Raw genomic sequence first — 27934 nt, forward strand, 5'->3', positions numbered from 1 at the left:
TCATTACAGTAGGTGTCTGTAACTTACTAGCGATAAATTTCAGCAATAAACAAACGGAATGTTTTAAAATGATATATTAAACAAGCATATATTATCTCCAGATGTTCGTTACGCAGTTGATTACCACAGTTGAATTCTGAGCCTTAAATAATTGTCTTTTACGTTAAAAGTTAACACATACTGGCTCAATTATTTTAGAACTATATTTATAAGACAAATTCTTCTTTTCTGCATTGTTATTACAATACATTCTGCGATTATAACATTTAATAAGTGGCCACTATAAGTGGCCACAGTTTTTGTTAAACTTACGATCACCCAATGCATATTTTTTTCTGTTTTTGGACTAAATTTTTGACACGTGTGCACATGTATACTCTCGACTGTAATTTATAACTTTTACACACTACTAGATATTATATGATGCAGCAATACTTGATTTAAGCAACAGCAAAATTTAAAAGGCTCCAGTAATATGACGTTAATTTACAACAGTTGAACTACACAACAAATATTTTGTAAAGAGTTACGTGAGAAGAACTTGCCAAAACTATCGCTTCTTAAAATAACTTGCTTTAACAGTCGAAATATATAAACTAAATAAGACTCTAGTATTAAACTTAAAATGAATAGTCTTGTATATCTAACAACAGTACCACCCATCAATCCTTTGGCTTTCTCGTCTTACTGACCAGTGGAATTTTACACTCACTCTTATTTAATAACGTCCATGTGGTCCCAAAGTGCATAGAAAGCATGTTTGTGTGAGAATAAGGGAGAAGTATTTTGAAGACAATAACCGAAAATGACATTTTCTCAACGAGATAAAATAACGTTGACAAAACGATATCATATTTAATTAAAAAACCTATAATACTTTCAGTTACCTATTGAAAATCAGAATTCAGTTTTCTTTTTTTAGATGGTTATCTGATCTTTCACGTGATAAACTTTAAAGTGAAGGTGTTTTCTGAGATAATGGATTGCAAGAGCTCTTATCTGATAACCTTAAAGCCAAGGTGTTGTTTGAGATATTAGATTATTTAACTTTGCATTTAATAAACTTCGGAGGTACGGTGTTATGTTACTTTACCTAATTAATCTCAGACTTAAGGTGTTCTTTAGATACAATTTCAAGGTATTAATATTTGTTATCTTAGTTTGGCGACGCAACTTGTGAAATATAGAATTGTAATTGAAAGGGTTACTTTTGGTTTTATTAATGTTGGAATAATAATGATGGTACTGTTTTTTTAATATTTTGAAAATAAAACACTCAAAAATAAATGCACCAATTAATTCTGATAAAGTATAATTGAAAAAGTTTACAGTAATGTGTTGAATATTGTCCTGGCAAAGTTCTGTATGTTTATTTGTTTTGAGTGTTATGCCATCAGAGATGAGATAATCGTAATTAGTATGAAAAAGTGAAACTGATTATTTGGAATTAAGCACAGAGCTCTACTACGGGCTATCTGTGCTCTGCTCATCACAGGTATCGAAACCAAGTTTTTAGAAGTATGAGTCCACAGACATACCGCTGTGTCACAGGGAGGCGAAGTGAAACTGACAAATATTTCTCTCAAATGGTCCATTTCATTTAGTATCCCATAATATACTTGAGCCAACTTTTATTTTTATTTTGTCTTTTTGTTGTTAAACACAAAGCTACATAATTGTTGTCCATTGTGTGCCTTGCCCAGTTTTTAGCATACGAGTTTTAAGACTTACACCTGAACTCCCAACTTTTATTAGAATTGCAGTTTTCGGCTATTTTGCTTATACTTTTGCGTATGTTTGTTGAAAACGTGTTATCAATACTTGTATTAATTATTGCATTATCACATTTCTGTCATAGTTTGTTTTGGACTTATTAAAAAAAAAATGAGATTAGGTCCCCTTCACTATCAAGTTCTTTATATAACATACCAGTATTTTAGTTTTTGTTTGTTAATCAAAATTTTATTATTTTTCACTGAAGACAACACAATATTTCATATGTGACATAACCAGGGACCTATACAATGAAATTATAACCTCTAGACTTCTATTCCATATTTTTGTAGATATAACGTAAAATCTTATTTGCCCTACCACTAGCAACAGCACACTGCTGGATGGCTTACGAGACTGATCAACCATTACACCAATACTTTTTCTTTCGTGACACTTTTATAATTCAATTTATGATAACCCACATGCAATATCTTGCATTTATCACAATTAAAATCACCTGGCATTTATTTACCTAACTTATTAAATTATCTAAATATTTTTGTAAAGCAGCAGCATTCTATTCACAACCAGCAACACCAAGACCTTGAAATCACTAGTAAATTTGAGTAATTTATCGATCATTCCTTCATCTATGTCATTAATATAAATAAAAAAAGAACAGTGGTCCTAAGACTGAGCCCTGAGGTTCCTCATTTGAGACATCAATCCGCTTTGTCTGAACTCAATTTATAAAAACTCTGCTTTTTCCATTAAGCCACTCTTCCATCCAATTAGTTAATAATCTACCACACGTATAGAGATAAGATTCTTTACAAGCTTTTTACGTGGCACTTTGCCAAATGCTTTCTGAAAATCTAGATACACCAAATCCACACCCTTACCCTCATCTACATATGAAGTAATATTTTTAAAGCATTTCAAAGGATTTGTAAGGCAAGATTTTGTTCTTAGTGAAACCACGTTGATTACACGATACAATATTAAACTTTGTTAAATGACTTTGCAAAGTATCTTTTATCAGAGCTTCCAAAACTAATAGGCCTATAATTACTGGGACAACGTATATTACTTCACTTGTAGATAGGAGTGATTTTAGCTAATTTCCAATCTGACGGCACTTGTTCACTATTCAACGACTTACAAAAATGTGGCAAGTGGCTCACACATATCCAGCCCTAGACCTCCTTTAAAACCGTCGTGAAAATACAATCTAGCCTAGGGGTCTTATAATTATTTAACCTTCCCAATTTCATTTTAAGAAACTCAAAATTTATGCAATTGTCTTGTTCAATGTCGTTTTCCTTTATCAATTGTTCAAAATGAGGAATACTGCTTAAGTCTTCATCAGTAAAAACAAAAGAAAAATAGAATTTATTAATCTAGCCTTTCATAAACATCAGATACAAACCTTTCAGTACCATCCCTTAAGGATCATGTCCTTATCCTAACATTCTATTTACCCCTAATGTACGTAAAACATCCTTACTGTTAATTGTTATGTTTCAGCCAAATTTTTTCAAATATCCTTTTGGATGTCCTAATTTCTTGTTTGACGAGCTATCTTCATCTCCTATAATTTTTAATTTATGATGATTTTCTTTAATTTTACTCTTTGTGAGCCAACATGTTTTTTTTTTTTACTTGCAGTTACCGTTTTCTTTCCGTAAGAAATGTATTTATTTTGAATATTGAAAAGTTTTTCATTAAATTTTTTCCACATCTGAGCAGTGTCTCGAAATAACTCAATTTCCAAAGTCACAATAAATAATTCTTGTTGCATCTCTTTAAGTTTCTTTTGAAATTTGGAATCAAAATTTTATTTTTCCTGATTTCCACATGTAGCTTAACATCAAAACTTATACAACAATGATCATTTGATAAAAATAGCATTGTTTCTAGTATGTTCCTTCAACAGTTCCAGAAACCTTTTTCTATCGTGGTTTGACGCTAGCATTTCCCAATCAAAATGTGTGAAATTAAAATCACCTGTAATTATGACATCATTACCAACTGAAATCGTAATCTCACTGACTAGTTTCTCACTAATTTTATCATTTTCTTCTGGTGTTCAGTAACAAAGTTGTATTAAGAGATTTTTCCTTGATATCAACTGACATAAATCCAAATGGACTCAGTCACCTTGATATTATCTTTAATATTCTCAACTTGAATAGGATGTAACAAATTCTCTACATAGAGAGTCACTCCCCCTCTCTTTACAACTCTGTCATATTAAATAATCTATAACCATGTATTTCAAAGACATTTCTGGCGTCAAAAGCATTTACATTAAACAATATTTCTGTTATCCCCATTCTATTTCTACCAGTGCCCTAAAGTTATTCCATTTTATTTCGTATAATTCTAGCATTACAACAGTAACAATTAAGCCTATTCTTATAACTAATTTTATACTGATTTCCTATGCCAAACTTTCCTCCACATCTCAGTTTTGTTTGATTTAGTTTATCTTTGCTCTCTATTTTTAGTTTAAAACTTTCTTTGCAACTAAGTTAATAGCTCTTGCAAACATGCCTACTTAAGTGTAAACCATCCATTTCATAAAGTTTCCTCGTCCCACTAAAGAAGTCTCACAAGTTCAACCAGACAACCTGCTCATATTTGCATATTAATTTCAGCCTAGCATTTAGCCCTAATGACCCGCTCAAAATTTCATCTCCACAATTAATTCTTGATGGTATCCCTGATACAATTAATTTATGTTCTTTATCCTTAAGTGCTTTAATGAACCACTTGTAGTCATTAATTAGCTCCTCTGACTTACTCTTCCCTATATCGTTAGCTTCTACGTCCACAACAAAAACTACGTCGTTGTAAGTTCCCTTTATTATATCTGTTGCTTTCAATTGTGTCTTTCACCTGTGCATTAGTGTAGCATAATCTAACTCTTTTTTCCCTATTTATCCCAAAGACTATTTTATCCACATGTCGTGTCAAGGAATCATTTATAACTATAATCCATAACTCATATAATTATTTATTCCTTTTGCTTTCCCTCCCTTCAATAGTTTGTCGTCTACATAGGCCAAGGGATAAAATATGTTGTTCATTAGAATAGGATCTTTAAATTAAGTTCACTACTTTTAACCCTAATACTACTCTTTCTAACTTTCTGAATGCCATTGTTAACCTCAGCTGATGTCTTCCTTGAATGTGAAAGCTTAAGCTCTTCTTTCATTCTTTGTGTCATTTCACACATTTTATAGTTCTTTTAATTAATTTTCTCAAGATTAATTGGGATAACCTTAAACTTTTCTCTAACCAACAAAATCTATATATAAATTGAACATTCTCACTACCGTATTTCTTAAAAGTGTTCAGACTTGTAGAGTTCCCAAATAAAACCCATTCGTTGCACCTATCACACCTAACTAACCGGAAACGCTAAACCCCCGAACTAGTCTTAACCATAGTATTATTTATAAAATTAGAATAAACACTCGATACTATGATTAAATATCAGCAGCTTGTTATTAACACTGTTAAGCCCAAGTTTGATAATTAACTAGTTTTAAGATTGTTTTTGTTAAATAAAATAATAAAGTTAGTTATTATTTATTATTGCAAATATGAAATTTTGATATTAATGTTTCTTTTCAAGGCTTTAATTATACACATTTAACTTCTTCAAATTTATATTTAATTTTCTTGTTACTATTAACTACATTTGGGTCGAGACAAAATAAATCTACATTACTATATAATTTAGGAATTGTAAGAATGTGATAAAGAATATTGAGTTCACCTGTAGGTTTGTTTGGTTTTAAAAAAAATACTAAGTTGTGTCTTTTAAATGATTGAATCATTGAATAAATGACCATCTTTATCGCTATTAATGTTAACAGATGTAAAATCTAATTGTTTATTGTTTGAATCACCAATTACTATTAAACTGAGATTATAATTTACTAAATATTTCAGATTTTGATAATTAATTGAGATTCTTGGTGTAAAAAAATACTGGCTATGGTAATTTTATCAGTAATGGTTACATAAATATCAGTAACTGTTATTTTATTAATATATGAGTGAGATTAGTTAATTGAGATTCTTGGTGTAAAAAAATACTGGCTATGGTAACTTTATCAGTAATGGTTACATAAATATCAGTAACTGTTATTTTATTAATATATGAGTGAATGTTAGATTTAATGTCATTTTTAATGAGAGTAATAAATTGTAAAGTATGTTTATTCAGACTTACACCTTTTATATAATTGTTATACCCTGCAACATTATTTTATTTTCCAATTCATCAAATAAATGCAGTTGACATAAAAAATTAAACTTAATTTTTGTAAGCAACAATGGAATGGCTGTTTTAGTATGCCTCCTCATAAATTAATAGACATTTTTCTTCCATTGTGCACGTTTACGTTCAGTTAGGACTGGCGTTGTACAGTTTTTTGTATTTTTTTCTACAAACATTGTAGATCTAAAATGATTTGTAATTAATTGAAGTTAAGAGTCGCGCACCACCTTAACGATGTTATCCATGTTTGTTTTAAACTCTCCTTGTTGAATTAAACTTTCAGCCAGAAGTAGGGTAAACCTTTGCACATTTAGTGTCAGCCACAGCTTGTTCCACTCCATACTTAGTCACTGATGAGCACAGAGAGGAGGAGGTGCATGACCCACTCACCTCATGCCCAGAAGTGTCATTTTCTCAAACATTAAAGTAGTGCTATGCAATGCTTGAAAATTCCCATTTTGTCTCACAAGTCCCTGTTCTGTTAATGTTATCGACTTTAATGATAATAATTTTGTTTGCTATTGTGTTATTCTTAGTTAGGGCGCTCAGCTTGCAATCTGAGGGTCGTAGGTTCGAATCCCCGTCACACCAAACATGCTCGCCCTTTCAGCCGTGGGGGCGTTACAATGTGACGGTCAGTACCACTAATCGTTGGTAAAAAGAGTATCTCAAAAGTTAGTGGTGGGTGGTGATGATTAGCTACCTTCCCGCTAGTCTTACACTGCTAAATTAAGGACGACTAGCGCAGATGTAATGCAAACCAAACTATGCTGCTCTTGCGTTCCATTGTTTATTTGTGTTTCTTTGCACTCAACTTGTTTATTTTTATGGTTTTTACAAAACATTATTTAACGTTAGCATGGCGATTTCTCTTTTAGTTTACTCGTTTGGTTTATTTTCTTATGATTTTATCTCTCGGATATGGTCGCCTGTTTAAATCTAAGAGATGTCCCAAAGATAGCAGTTTTTTTAATAAAACAGACCTATAGTTTTAATGGTTTGCACGGTCTCCCAGAAAGAACCTTGCATTAAAATATAGTAACCATGCAGCTCTAAGGGGATTCAGATTTCTCACAGACGCTTGTGTATCCAAAGTGAACAAACAAACAACTTACAGATCTGACACCAAATAATCTAATAACTTACTAAATGAGCGTGGCTGATTGACTAATACAAGAGTGTTTGCAACCCAGTTGTTCAATTGTACACTCATTGGTTTATAACATTAAAATTTGATATTCGATTCCTGCAGTATACACAGAACAGATGCTCATTGTGCAGTTTTGCACTAAACAGAAACAAGAGTGTTTTTTTTAAAAGTAAAGCATTCGTAAATGTACTAACTATCGTTCAAGAAGGAAGAAAAGTTGTCTCTGATGAAACCTTGTTCGTACTTCCGGTTCCAAATGTATTGGAAAACCATGATGTTAATATTTAAGCTCTTACGTACATGAGATTATGGGCAAATTATAACTACAGATGATATCAGTAAAAGACACGATGTATTAAAATGCAAGAAAAACGTTTGTTTAAGGGCAGAGAAACAAAATAGCTTTGGCTTTGCTATAAGAAAATACTTCCACGTAACATCGCTGTAAGCTTGTAAAGCTAACGCTGAACCTATTAGACTTGCAAAAGTACGTTTTATTAATTACATTTGTAAATTTTAATCTGAAGAAAAAGAACATAATAATATTTGAATTCAGACAGTCTGTAATTTCGAACTGATTTGCTAGGTAGAAAGCAATTAGTGAATAGCACTCATCATCATCTATTAGACTACACTATCTAAATACTGGGATTCGACAGTTGTTCTTATAACGCACCCAGGGCCCCAGAGTGCGCAGTGCACCACGGGTAGTACGGTTCGTATTCCCGAACTTTAAATCTTGGGCCATTCTAAACATAAGATAATAAAAATATAAGTTTATGAGTATTTACACATGTGCATTACAAAAACATAGAAATCAACAACATGGCTTAGCACTTGAAGATTAACTTTCTTGTTGGTATTATATCTACGCTAGAATATATCTATGGATCACATAATTATATCTACGCCCTTATATAACTATACCTACGTTAGAACATGTCTATGAATCATATAATTATATCTACGCCAGAATATATCTATGGACCACATAATTATATCTACGCCAGTACATGTCTATGGACCACATAATTATACCTACGTCAGAACGTGTCTATGAATCACACATTTATATCTACGTCAGAGCATGTCTATGGACCATATCATTATATTTTCGCTAGAACATATTTATGGACCATATAATTATATTTACGCCAGAGTAAAAAATGAAACAGAAGAAAGACTTATTGTAGAATTAAACGATTTCGTGCGGAGAACCCAAAGTTCATTTTGATTAGGCAATATAAATTTAAACTTACCAACAGGGTCACAGTGTGTAAAGTGATCCACAAACTCTCTTTTTCCAAGGTAGATGGTGACCTGTGAAAATGACAAACTGTATAAATATATATTAAAAACATATCTTTCTACCAGGTTAATAATGAGCAGCAGAAACTTCCGGTCGATCTGACTGATGAATAATAGAAAACAATTACGTAATGGAAACTTACAGCAGTTGTGGCAAAGAAAAACCACCACGTCATGCAAATCAAGAATCTGATTGGTTATTCATTTTATACATGTACATTAACATTTGATAAAAGAGGCTTCACACATTCACAGTTTATGATATTCTATTTCAGTATGGTGTGTGTGTCTTTTTCATAGTAAAGCCACATTGGCTGTCTGCTGAACCCACCGAGGGGAATCGAACCACTGATTGTAGCGTTGCAAATCTGTAGACTTACTGCTGTACTAGCGGGGGGCGCGTTTAATTATGGATTAAAATCACTAGAACAGCCTGAGAAGCATGGCATAAGTGGCTGCATGCTTAAAATCATAGACTTCATAGGATTACAGGGTATTTTCTACAATTCTTCTCAGTATGCCTTTAACGTTAGGAACCACTTTAAAGAATGCAACACGTTTCCCAAGAACATTCTTTGCATTCTCGATGGGAATGAGGCTTTTCCAGCATCATTGTCACTTCTTACAATCAGTACTTATGTTGTTTTTATTTTCAATTAAAGGACCGATGTTGTAACCTTTTGTACAAATTCACTGTGCTAAAAGTATTTGAAACTAATTCAAGTTAGAGTCATCCTTAATGATGCCACCTACCTTTGTTTAATTAAAAGTTCAGGTCGAACTAGGGTAAATCTATCCACACTCATACTCCTATTGTTTTTCCAAGAAATGTGTAACAGTTTATTCACCATTAGGCCGAAGCTATGGTAATTAGCATCATTATGTATGTTTCACAAAGGACGTAGTCTCAATGATGTGTAGAATTATTGGACAATTCTGAAAATCTTGTTACTAGCAGATGTACCCATGTGATGTATGGTGAGCGGTTTATGAAAGTTAATAATCATTTATTGATTTTATGGAAACGGTTATTATTTCGTTTTTTTATCTATGACTACATTTTCACTCGGGTTTTTTCTTTTTTTGATAAGCTTTTATTTCGTATTTTCTTTGTTATGATGACACCATGATTGACGTATAAAAGAAATAATGGAAACAAAAGCCTTAAGAATTGTGAGTATAAAAATATGCGGTAAAACTCACGAGTTTCTTAAATACACGGTAAAGAAATCTCATTTCGTTATTGTTAATTTGATATGAATGCTCATCCTTACATTTACGGCCTTACCTAACTGTATGTTGTTATAAAGAGACTATATATACATATATATTGAAACTATCAGAATATTAAAACTAAAATGTTTAATTTGCTGAGAAGACTTAAAACTGTTTCTAATAAGATATCAGTTCCTTATTATTGGTTCTAAAAACTTACTCAGAAACCCCACTAGTTCGTGACTGTACTGTAGAGGTCTAACAGAACATTCATCTTTGTGAGCTTTAGAAAGTCGATATATGGTACTAACTGCTTTATACTGTACTTTGTTAAATAAAGAAATAGTAATTTAGAGACTGCAAACATACACCGCAGAACTTTTCGCTGAAGTTGTCACCAAGGTAACATTGGTATTTGTCAAAGAAAATCGTTAAATATTAAAATCGTAATATGGATTTTAATTCTAAAGTGACTCTCGTGATTAGAATACTAAATATATTGTAACTTTATGTTTTTCGAGATAAGCTATTAAATTAGAATATGTAACATTAAAGAAATAAAGATAAAAAATCCATACTACGAATAATATTCAGTTGCTGCATAATAATAGATAAAACAATCTAAGTTGATATTAAGTAAACACCTAGAAATTATTTAATTATATAAACGAACTCTAGTTTAATGACGCAGCATAATCCAAATATCATTCATTACAAGGTTGTCTAAGGTACACACAAATATATCCATTTACTATAACGTCCTAACCGAAAGACAACACCAAAATTTCTTAAGATTATTTTGTTAAAGCCAGACATAAGACGAAGTTTTACAAATGTGCATTTTCTTAATTTTCAGATTCCAGCTTCCTATTATTGTGTTATTATTAGGGATCGTGTTTCTTTTATCCACCTTTGAATAAAATAATTCTGTTCTAAGATTTTTTTTTACCCAATTAGTCCTTCTAGTGATTTCTAATATTGACAAAATAACGATTATTGTTGTGTTATCCTGACGTATAAATACTGAGAAATTTGCGATTGAATCAAAAGAAGTTTAGTTTATTTCTTTTTGTTTTATAATAAACCACATTCAGTTAAAAATAAAGAAAAACGTCTATTTTAAAACTTTAAGTTGACCAGTGAATAGATTTAGCTATTCTTTTGAATGTTGTTTGCTTTTATTCACTACTCATTTTTTATTTTTACTTTTAATTTTCCGCAACTCTACACGAGGACTATCTGCGCTAAGTGTTCCTAATTTAGCAGTAGTTATTAATGCCTACCGCTAACTCTTGGGATACTCTTTTACCAACGAATAGTGGGATTGACTGTAATACTGTAACGCCCCCACGGCTGAAAGGGCGAGCATGTTTGGTGTGACGGGGATTCGAACCACGACTCTCAGATTACAAGTCGTTCGTCAAACAGTCGCCTTTGTGAAAGTTACACAACAGTTTATTTTTCTATTTACAAACAAATGTAACGCTTGTTTATCTCTTGTTTTGTGATAGATTTAAGTTTCAGTGTAGATTTAGAAAAATTCTGTTAAGTCAGCATTATTGTTGGATGAAAAGAGATTTGTTTCACTCTGCAGTGTGAAAAGTTTACAATCCAAATTAAGTCAACGTGAACGTTATTCGATAAGGTTTAGTAACTTTAGCGAACACAATCGCAATTCAATTTCTTAACGCCGAGGCGTTGGGATCTTTCAAAACACTTATCGATTTATATATATATATAACCAGGATATCGACTTTTACAGCGTGTTAACGTCAAGTTATTTTCATCCGAACGAAACGATTACAAGGTTAAAGAAAGAAATTAATACAACACGCATCATTACTATTAAGGTAGGTAAATACACTACATATTGTATCGAAAATAAACAGTTTTGTAAAGTATAACAGAAAACGAAATAAAACAAAAATTTCGAATGTATTGAGTAGCGTTAATATTAAGAAATATAAAAATATTTAAGCTGTTTGCTATGTATTGGGCAGCGATGTAGTTTCAGATTGACAGTAGAAGCTGCTATTTTGTGTGTTTGATTACATTTAATGGGAAAATTTTGTTTTGATAAACTTATAAGTAGCATGTAATTCTCTTTATAACGTGTGGCAAGTTAGCCATTCTTTTGCAACAAGGCAGTAAATAACAAACATGAACTTATTTGTAGAAGTTAATCTGCCTGATTGTTTTTCGGTATCGTTGCTCTTTGCACAAAGATAAATTTGGTAGGAACAGAAAACAGTTTTAATCATGAATTAAAACAAAATTCCATATTTCATCAACAAATGAATCATAAAAAAATAACAAAATATTCGTCCAGTCATTTGAACAAAACTGTTTTTGATAGATATAAAACTACACATACCTGTCGAAGTGTAGTAAGATAAGAGGATAATAATTTTACCTTAAGTCGTATCTGAAAGTGAGGAGCGTAACCTGAACTTTAAGCTGTATCAGGGCGTACGGGGCGCAGTCCAAACCTTAAGCTGTATGTGAGAGTACAGTAAGCTTCCTAAATCTCCTCATATTACAAACATATTATGATTTTGATATAATTATTTAAAAATATATTTTTAATAAATTAGGAAGCGGTGCTGTGATTGTAATAGAAAAGTGAAAGAGATCGAAGTACTTTAAGAACTTGAGTAGTGTCTGCAGAGACAACAGTGAAAAACAAGTTAATTCTCTAAAACCTTGTTCTCCGTGAGTTAAACAACGAAACAGACTTAATAATTTATGTCATTTATATGCAAAAACGGCTCGTTTGGGTTGAGAAAATATTTTACATAGAAGAGCGAACAACGTTTCGACCTTCTTCGGTCATCGTCAGGTTCACAAAGAAAGAGGTTACTGACCGGAAGCTGACCACATGTTTGAAAGGGGTTGTGTAACTGTGTGTCGAAATGTAGAGGGCGGTATTAGATGTTTGAATATATAATTTTATTTATTTTATTTTATTATATTAATATAGGTATAAAGGCGTTCCTTTATATTGGTTTATTTTGGGTTTAAGTTGTTGTATAAGTAAGGCTTCTTTAATTTTGCGTTTGTTTGTGTTTGTTTCTTTGTTTAGTATTTGAGTGTTTTCTATGGTTATGTTGTGTTTATTTGACTTGCAGTGTTAGAAAACGTGTGAAGGTGAGTTTTTATGTTCTATGAATCTGGTTTCTATTTTTTTACTTGTTTCTCCAATATAGAAGTCGTGGCAGTTATCACATTGTATTTTATAAATAATGTTGGTGTGGTGTTTGTCAATGTAGTTTTTACATTGACAATGTAGTTTCTAAATAAAGAAACAAACATAAACAAACGCAAAATTAAAGAAGCCTTACTTATACAACAAGTTAAACCCAAAATAAACCAATATAAAGGAACGCCTTTATACCTATATTAATATAATAAAATAAAATAAATAAAATTATATATTCATACATCGAACACCGCCCTCTACTATTCGACACACAGTTACACAACCCCTTTCAAACATGTGGTCAGCTTCCGGTCAGTTACCTCTTTCTTTGTGAACCTGACGATGACCGAAGAAGGTCGAAACGTTGTTCGCTCTTCTATGTAAAATATTTTCTCAACCCAAACTAGCCGTTTTTGCATATAAATTTCTCAACAAGTGGGTTTCTGACGATGACCGAAGAAGGTCGAAACGTTGTTCGCTCTTCTATGTAAAATATTTTCTCAACCCAAACTAGCCGTTTTTGCATATAAATTTCTCAACAAGTGGGTTTCTCGACATCACTGATCATTTTTGTCATTGTTTAAACATTCTAATAATGTTTCAGAAATTTAAAAAATCTGTATTGTAATTTTGATTAACTAATATGTAGTTTGATATTTAAGAATAAATTGCATTAGAGACTGTGTTATATTTTTGTAGTATAAAATTGAAAGGTAAAACGAATTAGTAAAACGATAGATCAGTTTATTTTTAGTGGTGTCCGTCAATATATCCGTATTTTGATTTTTAATTGTAATGGAAAATTTGTTGTGGAGCTCTGGGATTGGAAAACAATTCATTCTTTATAATACAACTGAATTAATATTTTGTCAAGATGCAATGAATATCCCTCGTCACAGTTTATTTAGAGGAATGAAACAGTAATTGTAGTTTCTGAAAACTCCATTGTCATTTAATGTATGTGTGTAATCAAAGTTCACTACAAGTACAATTATTCTGGCATTTACTTTTACGAGCATCATAACATCGAGCATTTCTATCGAATAGCAATAAATTATCTTATAAAATAACATTTTGCTAGAGAAATAATAAATAAAATACATCTAATATAATTTTCCCCTTTCAGAAGAAAGTTTGGTTTGCTTTGAATTTCGTGCAAAGCTACATGAGGGCTACCTGTGCTAGCCGTCTCTTGTTTAGCAGTGTAAGACTAGAGGGTAGGCAAGGCAGATAGTTTTCACCACCCACCGCCAACTCTTGGGCTACTCTTTTACCAACAAATAGTGGGATTGACCGTCACATTATAATGCCCCCACGGCTGAAAGGGTGAGCATGTTTAGTGCGACGGGGATTCGAACCTGCGACTCTCAGTTTACGAGTCGAGTACCTTAACCACCTGGCTATGCTGGGCCCGTTTTAGAAGAAGAACCTTGGTACATGACAGATTTCGAATCTTTGTTGAAAATATTAGTTTATCATTTCATCACTTGGTTGGCAGAAAATGAAATCATTTTTGGTTAAAAAAAAGTGGTTGAATTAATTTACAACAAGCAAGACTTGAGCAGCCTTACAAGTAAGATAACTCGAAATCTCCAATCACATTTTTCGCATGAAATAAAGTACAGTTGTAAGTTGATAAACAAAGTCCATGTCAACTGTTACCCAGACATGATAGCTATAGAAAGTTTACTTGGATGATATATTACTGACGAAAGTAGAAATAACTTGTTAGTTAAGTATTCAAGATAACATAGCTTGTAGCTGCAGTGTTAAAGTTGACAAAACTTGTAGCTACAGTATTCAAGTTGACATAGCTTGTAGCTACAGTATTCAAGTTGACATAGCTTTTGGTTTTGTTTTTAAGAGGTACACAGTTAATTAACAAAGAATAGTTACTTGTGAGACAATAGATTAATTTCTGTACACATTTTTGTTTCTAAAAGCAAGACAAGATCACATAGGACAAAGTACAAGTATATTCAAACTGCAAAAACATCAGCATTGTAAGTAAGCGGTAATATAACTGAAAGTTATTCAATTTAATTGTTTAAAGTGTTTTGTATAGGGCAAATACAATGGCACTAGTTTTATCCCCAACCAGCTATAATAAAACATAGTAACTGAATATCTTTCTTTTGTTTCTGATTTCATTTCGTTTTGTGTGAAAAACAGTCTCTTTTACTCTGAGTACTTACACTTCCGTCCAACGCGCTTTTCTTGAAAATACGGGTCGAATTTAAAACCATGATGTTTCCTTTGTATATCTTCCGTTGCTCTGAGTTGTCTTCAAATCTCGTGTCTCTCGAAGAACCGAAGATAGAGGAGTAATGTTCTAATTGACGCTCGAACGCAGTCTTACCTGGATCCCACTGTTCTCAGCATATTTTATACTGGGATGAGCACATGTACCGCACATCTCCCTGGCGGAGCTTCTGAACATCACCGAAAAGAATTTCAAACGTCGGTGTCATTGCACGATGCCTCAGTTGACTATTATAAATATCGGTGTCATTGCACGATACCTCAATTGACTATGATAAATATCGGTGTCATTGCACGATGCCTCGATCGGATATGATAAATATCCAATAAATATGTCATAAATATTGATTTCAGTTTATTGTTGATGAATAATCCTAAAGGTCCGTTTATTGATTACAAATTAAAAAAAGCCCTAATATATTCAGGGTTAGCTTATTTTTAACCATATCTTGTTAATCATGAAGAAGTGAAGCATTTTCATTGAAATACAAATATTACAATCTTAAGCTAGTTTTTTTTTATTAATTATTTACATAAAATCGCACGCGTCAAATATCTTGAATGATTATAATCATTGGACTACATTTTGCAAATTGTCGTCCAATGCCTTTATTATCACTATTATTATATTACACAGAGCAAAATAGAGTATTAACAGATTATGCTTATAATTTTCTGTAATTATTAGACTAACGAAAATCACTTCTCTCGGGTCTTGGTTTTAGCGCTACAAGAAGTTCTGAAAATGTTATTTTCGTTTGGTTATTATAAAGGTATTAAGTATAATATCTCAAACAACCATTTCATATTCATTTTTGACTACCGACCTCATTAGGAGTGCTTACTGTAGTTGTGTTATATATATTACTGATAAGTACAATCTATCTTGAGTCGAGATATTTTTTTCTTCTTACCACATGTAATACACACAAGTGAATAGAATCTTTTATTTTGGTATGACAAGCGGCACGGGCAAACTAACAGGTTGTTTTCCACTATCAGTGATACAAACAAGTAAACAGAAATGTTTCTTTTGGTACTACATGTAATACACACAAGTGAATAGAATCTTTTATTTTGGTATGACAAGCGGCACGGGCAAACTAACAGGTTGTTTTCCACTATCAGTGAAACAAACAAGTAAACAGAAATGTTTCTTTTGGTACTACATGTGATACAGAATCTTTTCCTTTGGTGTTAGTGATAAAGGTAAATGAATAAAGGCAAGAGTACAGCAGGAATTATAATGTCCCTACAGGAACCCTTTTATGGGTCGTATTAACTTAAACTAGATTTTTAACATACAAATTTTTTTTTCAGTCAGTACTGTTTTTCTGACAGATACCTGTGTTGCCTAGGAATGATACTTTACTGTTCATGATACTGTCAAAATATTTCATCTCCAGATGTTAAAATTCTATTAAAAATGATACTGACATGTTCTACCACATTGTTCATTACTATCTTACTAACAAGATTCTCTCTCTCTGTTCATTACTGGTTCAACACATGTGATATTGGCATAAATTACACTCTCTCTCTATTCATTACTAGTTTAACACACATGATAAACTCCACTCTCTTCATTCATTATTACTTAAATACACATAATACTGACATTAAATCCTTCTCTCAATTTATCACTGATGTACCATATAAAAAACTGCTGTATACTAAAATCGTCTCTGATACTAAAATCGTCTCTGATAGAATTAGCGGTAAATTTATCTTCCACAATTGTCTGATGAACGTACAATAATGTTTTGGCAATGCTTGTTATTCGATGTCTGTATTTTTTTCTTGTGTTATTGGAATTGTTTACTGATTCACTAAACACCCTTTAAATGATTATGATTAATTATATGTTATTTGACTTTGTTCTACCACCTGACTTTTGTGTTGGAATTGTTAGGACAGTAAGTTAAGGTTCAGCTCGAAGGTTATTAATAAGTCCATCATTACAACGAAATTAAAGTATCATGTTTTGAGACACTTAGCGATGTGCCTTTGCAAATTTATTGATTTGGATTCAACGTCACAAACCTTCCATCAAATTGGATTCAACAGAAGCCTTAAAAGAGAACGGAAAGTTATGGTTCCATCGTGACGTATATACTAATGTCTTGGAGTTTTAAACCCTCACTGCTTAATCCTGTTCCACACTATATTTGGACACTGTAATAAGTTAATCTCACAGGATTAAGTCTTGTTTGTACCTTCAGTTTTGGAAAGGTAGTGTGGAAAAAATCTATAAAAATATTAGTTTATATGATTAGAATCCTCTTGAAAATATGAAGGTCATAAGATAATCTTCAAAACAAAATACCAATGTGTTCGATGTTGTAAAGGTAAACGTCATTTTTGGTTTAAAAGGTTATCATCCAATACATTGGAGCGTAGGACAGAAATGCAAGGGTATTTTGTATCACAACTTAAGCTAAAATTTAAAAATTGGAATTGTTTTAATATAATTTTGAAGTTCTCTGATTATAATGAAACTTGAACTAAGGATAACATAGTTAATTACAAGGAAAGGCCAATTCTTAAAAAAAATTGTTTTCAATAGACGTTCGAGCCTTGTTTCGAATCATTAATGAAGTTTCAGATGACACAGTTACTTGTTTCTAGACCCTCTTTACGTAAAATATTGCATCTAGTACAGTATCTAACTCCTAGTTGTTGTTGACAAACGTAAAGGGATTTTTTTTTTATTTTAGACTCTAGGTTGACATTGATAATAAATAGATAAAGTTGATATCCTTGATTCGTAGTAGATGTTGACACAATACAGAAATATAACATCCCTAACTCTAAGTTAATGTTGATATAGAGTAGAAATGTTTCATGTACAAAACTTTTGGTTGACGTTAACATAGATATTTTTGACTTACTGCTGTTGTTGATAAAGATTATGGAAAATATTTTGTTCTGTTATTAAGAATGTACTGATTACAGCATAGAAGTTACAAACTATTCAATTATGACCACCGAACTATATAGGATTACTTACCATATTGTCGTGAATAAAGATAAGTTATTTCCATTAGTAACATATACTGTAATATATATATTATTGATATAAAGAAATCAAGTAATACAGAAAATTGAACGTAAGTTGTTTCTTTTGATACTTTTAACTGATATTGGCAAGTGTACAGAAAAGTTGATTTAGATAGTACGCTTGTATAAGAAAGTGAAGTGTAAATGTATTTTGGTAAGTAATACAGACGCGTAAGAAGACAGTTTAATCAACATTAGATCAACCTTTTATCAAACGTAAATTTACGACACAGAGATAAAAATTTCTCAGTCAATACCACTTTTCTGGCATATATGCCCCCCAGTGGCTCAGCGGTATGTCTGTGGACTTACAACGCTAAAACCCGGGTTTCGATACCCGTGATGGGCAGAGCACAGATAGTCCATTGTGTAGCTTTGTGCTTAATTCAAACAACATCAAACAACTGGCATATATTTCTGGTGCTTTACTCTTTATGATACTGGAAGGATATGCTATTTCTAAGTGTTAAAAGTTTCTTAACGTACCACATATGTTCATAACTATTTTACTACACACGATATCGACATAACCTTCATTAATCGCCCCCCCCACCATGACTAAGCAGTAAGTTTGAAGGCTTATAACGCTAAAATTTAAGTTTCGAAACCTGTTGTAGGTACATTACAAATAGCTTGTTGTGTAGATTTGTGGTTAATAACAAACAAAACCATACTTTTTCATGACTATTTCACTACAATAACGATATAAATCCCATTTTAACCGTTCATTACAAATCCAAAATATTTTTATCATCCCATTTTATAAAATGTTCAGAACTTGATTCACAAAATACTGAAACTAATCCAATTCTCTCCATTCATCACTACTTTGTTACGTATAATACATATTGATATAACTATCATTCTTTCTATTTAGTATTGCTTTACATTATATATAATTGTGTTGCTTTAATCCTATTCGCTCCATTGATAATACTTGACTGTATATAATATGTATTGATATAAATCTCATTCAGAACTAATTTAGTACATATTCCTTCAGTATAGTGCTACTTTATTACATATTATATGTAGTGATACAAATCATATTCTGTCCATTCGATACTACATTACCGCGTATACTATGCATTGATATACATTCTAACACATATTTATGTATACATCTTTATTAACAAACCAACCGTAATAAATGCACTACAGCAGATGATGAACAAAAATGTTCTCTGACTGAGATCATCCAGATTTAAAAATAATGTCACAGAGTCTTTTTATTGTTTTAATATTTGGCTATGTTCTCTCTGGACTTGATAACTGCTTGACATCGACATGACATAGAGTACACGAGAGACTAAACGTACGTAGTGATGTTTTCATGATTATATCCTCATCAATGAGTATTATTTTACTACGTATAATATGTATTGATATAAATTCTATTCTCATCAATGAGTATTATTTTACTATGTATAATATGTATTGATATAAATCCTATTATCATCAATGAGTATTATTTTACTACGTATAATATGTATTGATATAAATTCTATTCTCATCAATGAGTATTATTTTACTACGTATAATATGTATTGATATAAATCCTATTATCATCAACGAGTATTATTTTACTACGTATAATATGTATTGATTTAAATTCTATTCTAATCAATGAGTGTTATTTTACTACGTATAATATGTATTGTATTTCTAAATTCTATTCTAATCAATGAGTATTATTTTACTACGTATAATATGTATTGATATAAATATAATATGTATTGATATAAATTCTATTCTCATCATCAACGAGTATTATTTTACTACGTATAATATGTATTGATTTAACTTCTATTCTAATCAATGAGTATTATTTTACTACGTATAATATGTATTGATATAAATCCTATTCTTATCAGTGAGTACTTTTATACCACGTATAATATGTTTTCACATAAATTTCATATAAACCCCGGAAGCTATAATTGTGATTATCGCTTAATAATCGAACGCCAGATATTTGACCAGAAACGTTTATAGGTTTTGAACATTACAAATCACTTAACTTCAGAGGATTCACATCGGACATTAATATAGTTTTACGAAAACATTACGTAATTTCAGCTGTGGAAAACTCAGCGTGTGCCCAGCGAAGAAAGAAGAATACAGAGCCATTTAGTTCTGTATTAAATGACACTGTAGCTACACCAACTAGAAATTAACTCACTCATAGTGAAACCTTGATAAGATATCAAGGAGGTTCTGGACCAGAAAGAAGACACGACATTGTTTGTAAGCTTGTAAACTTTTGTAGATAGATCATTGTTTGTAATATGTACTATAAAACAGACTATGTGTATCAAGCTCATTGGAAAATATCGTAAACTGGATACATATTGACACTTAACTTCTAAATTTAAATTGTAATTTAACTTAGATTTAGGCTATTTGAAAATTTAATACGTAACAACTGACATAAATCCCATTCTTTATTGAGTACTGTTTTACAGCATGTAATATATCTTGATATAAATTTCATCCATTCTATTCAGTTCTATTTTACTACATACAACACGTATCGATATATATACGCCTTCATACACATAATATGTGTTTACGTAAATCGCATTATCTTCTTTTAGTATTGTAACGATAAAGGACATGAAAATAGCTATGAAGGAATGTGTAACAGAACTTCTCTTCATCAATTTTATGTTTTATCCATAATTAAATTAAATTCATAAGAAATTCTTATATCTCACATTAGCTGGCTGAATGATTGTTATCCAAATGTCGCTTAACAAATCATTACCTTGACAGCATCTAACGCATTATGCCGTAAGTGTCATTTGAAGGACAACTATAAAAAGAAACCGATGTCGACGTCACTAGATGGTTTCTCAGTTCTGTAGCATTTGATTTAGGAATTCTCTAAAATGCAGAGAACGTTCTTTCCGTAGAATACTTCGTAATTACATGCATACCTTGAAACTACGAATATTTTAGGAACAGGTTCTTTAGAATCATTGACCCTCCTAAAAATCCTTGTTATCTTTTATCTTATTATTTAGAAATATTTTTTTCTGTAAAACTTTGCAGTTTTTATTTAAGATAAAATGGAAAGGAAAAAAGTTTTAAATTCTAAAAAAGAATTATAACTTTTAAATCAGTGTCTATAATTCGTTAATGATTTATTTATTACAGAAACTGTAGTTAAACTATGGGACTGAAAGCAATTCATTACGTGTCCATTCAATTTTCTCACGCTTTCGGTCGAATTTCGATATATCATGTTGTTTTCCTTCTGTGTTATGTTTTCCATTGCTCAGGAATGTTATCTATATCATTGTCTTATTTAACGCGGATTAATTAGTAATTGAGATCCTACAACGTTGCTTATAAAATGAAATATACATTACTGTAGGACAAATAAACAATAATTTCAGTTTTAGTTTACGTTTACATACTGATTTTAAGTATTATTTTGTTACACGTTAAAACCTTCACAGTCAGTAAGGTTTATTTTAAACGACTTTAACGGTTACCAGAAGCTTTTTTATTTTTTCTTACAATGGTTGAAGTAAGACTTGATGTGTGTGCACACATGTCTCTTTCTGGATGACAGAGCTGTGTGTGCACACATGTCTCTTTCTGGATGACAGAGCTGTGTGTGCACGCATGTCTCTTTCTGGATGACAGAGCTGTGTGTGCACGCATGTCTCTTTCTGGATGACAGAGCTGTGTGTGCACGCATGTCTCTTTCTGGATGACAGAGCTGTGTGTGCACACATGTCTCTTTCTGGATGACAGAGCTGTGTGTGCACACATGTCTCTTTCTGGATGACAGACGAAATCCAAGTCGATTCATACTCCTTTTTCTCCAACGTGATTAAATATAAGTGACATTTCCGCCTTGGAAATTTTAAATATACGATTTAACACATCTTTGTTATCTGATTGTAAGAATGATTTACTTTGGAAAGTTTTTTTTTAATGTACCATTTTCAAAAGTGATCAGTTTTTGATTATATCATACTACCTACGAAATGCCAAACAAAAATGTAGAAATGTAGTTCTGATACATTGCGTTCCACCACCGACTTTATAATGGCAGTTTTTTATGTGACGTGCCGATTTGCATACTTAAAGTAGTTTTAGTGCATTGTATTCAACCCTTTATAGTTAAATGATAGTCGGCTGTGTAGTTAATAATTTAACATACGTTATTAGCTAATACTATTCGTTTTGGGAATGAACTTCTCTATTATGAAAAAAATTCAGCTGAAAACCGCGTGAGTAGGTGTGATGTGTGAGGTTATATGCAAACATTTAATACTATTGTATTCAGGGGAAAGAATGGTTGTAACTAAAACGTATAGTGATTTATTCTCAGATCTGAGGAATAGATGATACAGAGATATGAGTATAGAAAATAACATGGCTGTACTATACAGAGTCGAAATTTTCCAAAAATGTGTCTGTCATCTTATAAGCCAGTTCTAACAATATAAAAGTCCCAAAATGTTTTAAAGACGTTTGAGGTTTCATACAACTACTCTAAGATTGAGATAATCAAGAGGAAGGATGGCTGATATTATCACATAAAATTATTATTTGACTAAATGCTAATATGAGATTTATTTCATTAACAGTTTAGATATGTTATATGTTATTTTGTTGGCATTGAAGTGTGACAAACTTGATAACTGCGAAAACTTAACAAAATACAATACATATAAGTATTAACCTATGACATAAATGGTTATAGACCCGAAAACCATGACTGGTAAACCACAGTCTATTTTGACTCTGTACATTGAACTGACATATTCCAATGAGTGAAATTATTGTTATAATTTTACGTAGGTTGAAGAACGTTTTTAAAACTTTTGTTCAGAGAAAGATTATTTTTATAATAAGACATAGACCGAGACTACTGTAATAAGTTATTGTTAAGAGAAAGATTGTTGTTATAGTTAGACATAGGTTGAGAAAATTTAATTTTCGGGATTTTACAGAACCGGTTGGGAGAAGTGCAGCATCCATTTTGTTTACCGTGTACACTTCTTACTTGAGGATGTGAGTAATTTAGTTTTGAGGAATGAATCTTTTTTTAGTGGTGCATGACAATATTTAAATGTTGTTGAAAAGTGCCAGAGGGAAAAGATAGAGTGGAGTCAGTTAAAGAAAAAGTTTTAAAAGATAATACACCTATATATGCATCCCATCAGTGATCCTAATACGTTATCGTTGTCATTACAACCACAACTACCTCCAGATCAAACGTTGCTATCTCGTTCCAGTCAAAACACAGGCGCAATCTTTGACAGCATTAGTGATTAATTAATGATAAGAAAAATTCAGCCGATAATGAAACTTTGATTAAAAGAGAACATATTAAAAATGAAATAAATCTAGTTAATATCATTAATATTATGCGCACGATCAGCTGCACCTGATAAAATAAACTTTCTTGTAGACGTCGATCATGGAATAAAAAAACAACTAAGAATAGATACAGTGTTTCTAGGAAATGATTGGTTATGCTTTAACATTGAATAGTACGTGAATCGTACTTCTCACTAACAAGCACAGGCAATTGGAATAAAAATTATGTAGGGCTTTTCATGAAAAAAATGTCAACCTGTATTATTTAATGACACATGGAGAAATGATGAGGACATTGGCATGAAATTAAAAGTTGAATAAAGAAAGTAGATAAAACGTTGGATGAGAATTACTGACGTTACCCTTACTTTGACTACTTGTAAACTAACTTTCCGAGGACATCGAAAAAAAATGAATAGCAAAGCAGCGTGAACTCTTTGTTAGTCAACCCTTAAGTAAATATGACACAGTACAGAGATCAAAGACATTGGAAACTCAATGTGTCTCTTCTAGACAAAACAGATATCAATAACGCAATTGCAGAAAGATTAGAAAAGCTCTCAAACATAGAACAAACTAGCAGATTAGTGGGCTAATCTTAATCGAGATATGAAAACCAAATGTAAGGAATTACGTAAAAAGCAAGCAAAAGAATACAATATACAAGTAGATTTCCTAGAAAGAACACTCGCAGTAATAACTAGAACAGCCAATAGTGATCCAAAGTTCATAGTGTCAATAATAAAGTAGAACTAAATGAGCTATGCAATCAAAAGAATGAAAACTTTGAAATTAAATTACTATTAGAATATTGATGGGGAAGAAAAATTTTTCAGACAAATCCTGTAAACAGCTAAGCAATAAGAAACACGCATCACATATAACAGCATTAATAGACAGTGATGGCATTATACACACAGGTATACAAAGCAAGTTAAACATTACAGTAAACCATCATTCTAAACTTTACTCTCTCAGACTAGTTGGTCGGGCATGACCAGGTGGTTAAGGCTTTCGACTCGTAATCGGAGGGTCGCGGGTTCGAATCCCCGTTACATTAAACATGCTTGCCCTTTCAGCCTTGGGGGCGTATAATGTGACGATCAATCCCACTATTCGTTGGCAAAAGAGTAGCCCAAAAGTTGGCGGTGGGTGGTGATGACTAACTACCTTTCCTCTAGTGTTACACTGCTAAATAAGGACTGCTAGTGCAGATAGCCCTCGTGTAGTTTTGCGCGAAATTAAAAAAAACAAACAATACTGTATAAAGCAACTTGTTGCTGTCCATCATTTTAATATTTTATTTTTAGACGTTCACAGAAAGGAGTTATAATGTCACGTGATAAGCATGTAATTCTGTGATTCGAATTTTCTTGGCAATTTAGGTGTTTATATTTATATTTTTGTTTGTTTGATGAAGCTACTGAGGTAACTGCCATTTGCTCTAATTTTTACCAACTGGGCAGAGGGCAGCCAGTTAACAGCAGTCTACCATCCTCCATTTACGGTAATTGATTGACTATCACTCTTATAACTCTTGGTGGGTCAGAGGTACGTCTACAGGCTTATAACGTTCAAATCTGGGGCTCAATTTCCCATATTGGACATAGTAGATAATCCAATGTGGCTTTGATCTGAAAGATTGTTTATTTTGTTTTGAATTTCTCGCAAAGTTACTCGAGGGCTATCTGCGCTAGCTGTCCCTAATTTAGCAGTTTTAGACTAGAGAGAAGGCAAATAGTCATCACCACCCACCGCCAACTCTTGGGCTACTCTTTTACCAACAAATAATGGGATTGACCGTCACATTATAACGCCCCACGGCTGAAAGGGCGAACATATTTGGTGCGACCGGGATTCGAACCCGCGACCCTCGGATTACGAGTCGAACGTCTTAATACACTTGGCGATGCCGGGCCTGATCTGAAAGAAACAAATATTAAAACCGATAATATTTTATTGTATCGCACGAGTTTTATCTCGGGTGGCCAGTTCCAAACTTGAGAGAATATGAGAAACAAAATGAGCAGTATCAAAGCTACAACTAGACTAGAGTACTGGTATTAATAGCAATACGTTGTTGGTAGATTATTGTCTCAGTGAAGGTTATTTCAGCGCCGTATATTTTAAGCTTTTGTTTCGATAAAATGTTAAAGATACTGGATAACTCAGCTAGTAAATGAATAGCGTTAGTTATTTATGAATTTAGGCCTATTCCTTGGTTACTCTAAAATTGAAGAATGTGGAATTTGTAGAACTTCCAGTTGAAAAAATAAAACGCGTTGCTTTTATTAAGTGGATTGAACTTTCTATTAACTAACAATAAGGAAGATTTGTAAGCATTAAAAATAAAAGTTTGGAACCTAAATATGAATATAGTTATTACTAAACCAAATAAAGGAAGAAGTAGAGTATATTAAATCAACGTTTAGTGATTTAATCAAATTTGTGAAACCCGATCAAGATCCTATTGACAAAAGAGAAATAAATTGCAAAGACATTTATTTAAATTAGTGGAAACAGCAGTACAGCTATGTGCAGACTAAGTTTTATCGACAATTCAAATCGATTATTCTTTAGAAGACCTAATTTTTTGAAGTTAATGGTTTTTGCAACTAAAGAGTCTAATTTAGAGGATTCAATAATAATCTTTATTGCTAGACTGACGATGGTTTCTAGAGTGGATTTTTCTCTAACTAATATTTTACTTGAAAACTAATGGCAGTATGACTGTCTAGTTTTTGAAAATATTATGTTATCGGATACTTTTACTGTTTGTAAGGACCCAAATTATAGTCTTCAATTTTGAGCTGTTTGAATTATTCAATTTACATTTGAACACGAGCGATACCATAACTTTATATTTGTGCATAATTGTGATGATGCCTTTGAAAGTGAAATTTACTCCAAAGAAACACTTACTAACCATTGTTTTAATTTTACAACTTATATTTATTTTGTACATTTGTATGTTGTTGTTTTTTTAATTTCGCGCAAAGCTACTCGAGGGCAATCTGCGCTAGCCGTCCCTAATTTAGCAGTGTAAGACTAGAGAGAAGGCAGTTAGTCATCACGCCCCACTGCCAACTCTTGGGCTACTCTTTTACCAACGAATAATGGGATTAACCGTCACAATATAACGCCCCCACGGCTGAAAGGGTGAGCATGTTTGGTGTGACGTGGATTGGAACCCGCGACCCTCGGATTACGAGTCGAACGTCTTAACACACTTGGCCATGCCGGGCCGCTTATATTTATATATGTGTATATTGTACACGTTAGTGAAGATTTTAGTTTACGATGCGTACAAAATGTTAAGTACTTATGGAATTTTGCAGAACGTCGTAACATAAGGAATTTTTTACACAAAAATCGCTTTACTATGTATTTGATTGAATGAATGGTTTTTGAATATTTGAAGAAAATAAAATTCCAGCAAACGTTCTATACACAAATTCCTAAATCTGTGTGTTGTACAACCTAATATTATATTGGCTTGTTTCTAATTTCAATTCAATTTCTGTGCTTCGTCTACTACGGATATCAAAACCCGGTTTCTGGTGGTATAAGTCCAAAGACATACCACTGTGCCACAAGAGGCACTTATATTTGAGAGTATTCTTTGCACAGATCTAGCGAAACATGTAAATGTAGTTTTTCTTTTCATAAGTAATTTTACATAAGTGTCAATAAACATTACGAACATATTAAACATACCAGGTATAGTGTGCCAATCAGCTAATGTATCAAGTTTTAAATATCCTAGTAACGTTCTGAAATTTACCATGATTTGGAAAATGAAGTTTTAGGACATTTCATACCACACTAATAGGCCTTAATATCTTTGATAAAAATAAGGTAAATGGAAGATTTTTTTTCTTCTGATTCCTTTTAATTTTCCTATTATGGATTTCAAATCAATTTATGTCTGGACGAAACATAGATTTGAAAGTCTTACAGATAAATCTTTGTTATTTATCGTTCTTCTAAACTTACAAGCACTGGTATTGAATGAAAGGCCTCCTGAGCAATGATATGTGTGTGTTTGTGTAGAGGGACATATATTTAAAATTATATATTTTTTACATACTAGATTTGAAGTTTTTAATACACGAATTAAAAGGAATAGAAAGAAGTTAGACTTCTGTACTCTAAGTAATTTTCATCTTAAATGCTTGATTTTCTAAACATGTCTATATTTTGCTACTATGTAAAAAGAAATAACTTAATTGATTTTGCTTTATATTTACCCCCCGCTAGTAGAGCGGTATGTCTCCGGATTTACAACGCTAAAATCACGTGTTCGATTCCTCTCGGTGAGTTCAGCAGATATCCCAATGTGGCTTTGCTATAAGAAAACACACACATACTTTGTATTTTTTCCTGC

General features: G+C 32.1%; 1 protein-coding gene across 1 annotated transcript in view; it reads right to left on the reverse strand.

Annotated features, from left to right (window-relative positions):
- The window catches only part of LOC143232299 (phosrestin-2-like), a 39807-nt gene extending 24559 nt beyond the window's left edge, over positions 1-15248 (reverse strand). The window contains exons 1-2 of the mRNA XM_076467537.1: positions 15078-15248; positions 8420-8480 (exon numbers count right to left, since the gene is read on the reverse strand). Of these exons, the coding sequence (XP_076323652.1) occupies positions 8420-8480; positions 15078-15128 (112 nt within the window). The 5' untranslated portion in view covers positions 15129-15248. The remainder of the gene's footprint in view (positions 1-8419; positions 8481-15077) is intronic.
- Positions 15249-27934: the final 12686 nt, after the last annotated feature.

The sequence above is a fragment of the Tachypleus tridentatus genome, chromosome 11, assembly GCF_004210375.1.
Source record: "Tachypleus tridentatus isolate NWPU-2018 chromosome 11, ASM421037v1, whole genome shotgun sequence".
NCBI lineage: Eukaryota > Metazoa > Arthropoda > Merostomata > Xiphosura > Limulidae > Tachypleus > Tachypleus tridentatus.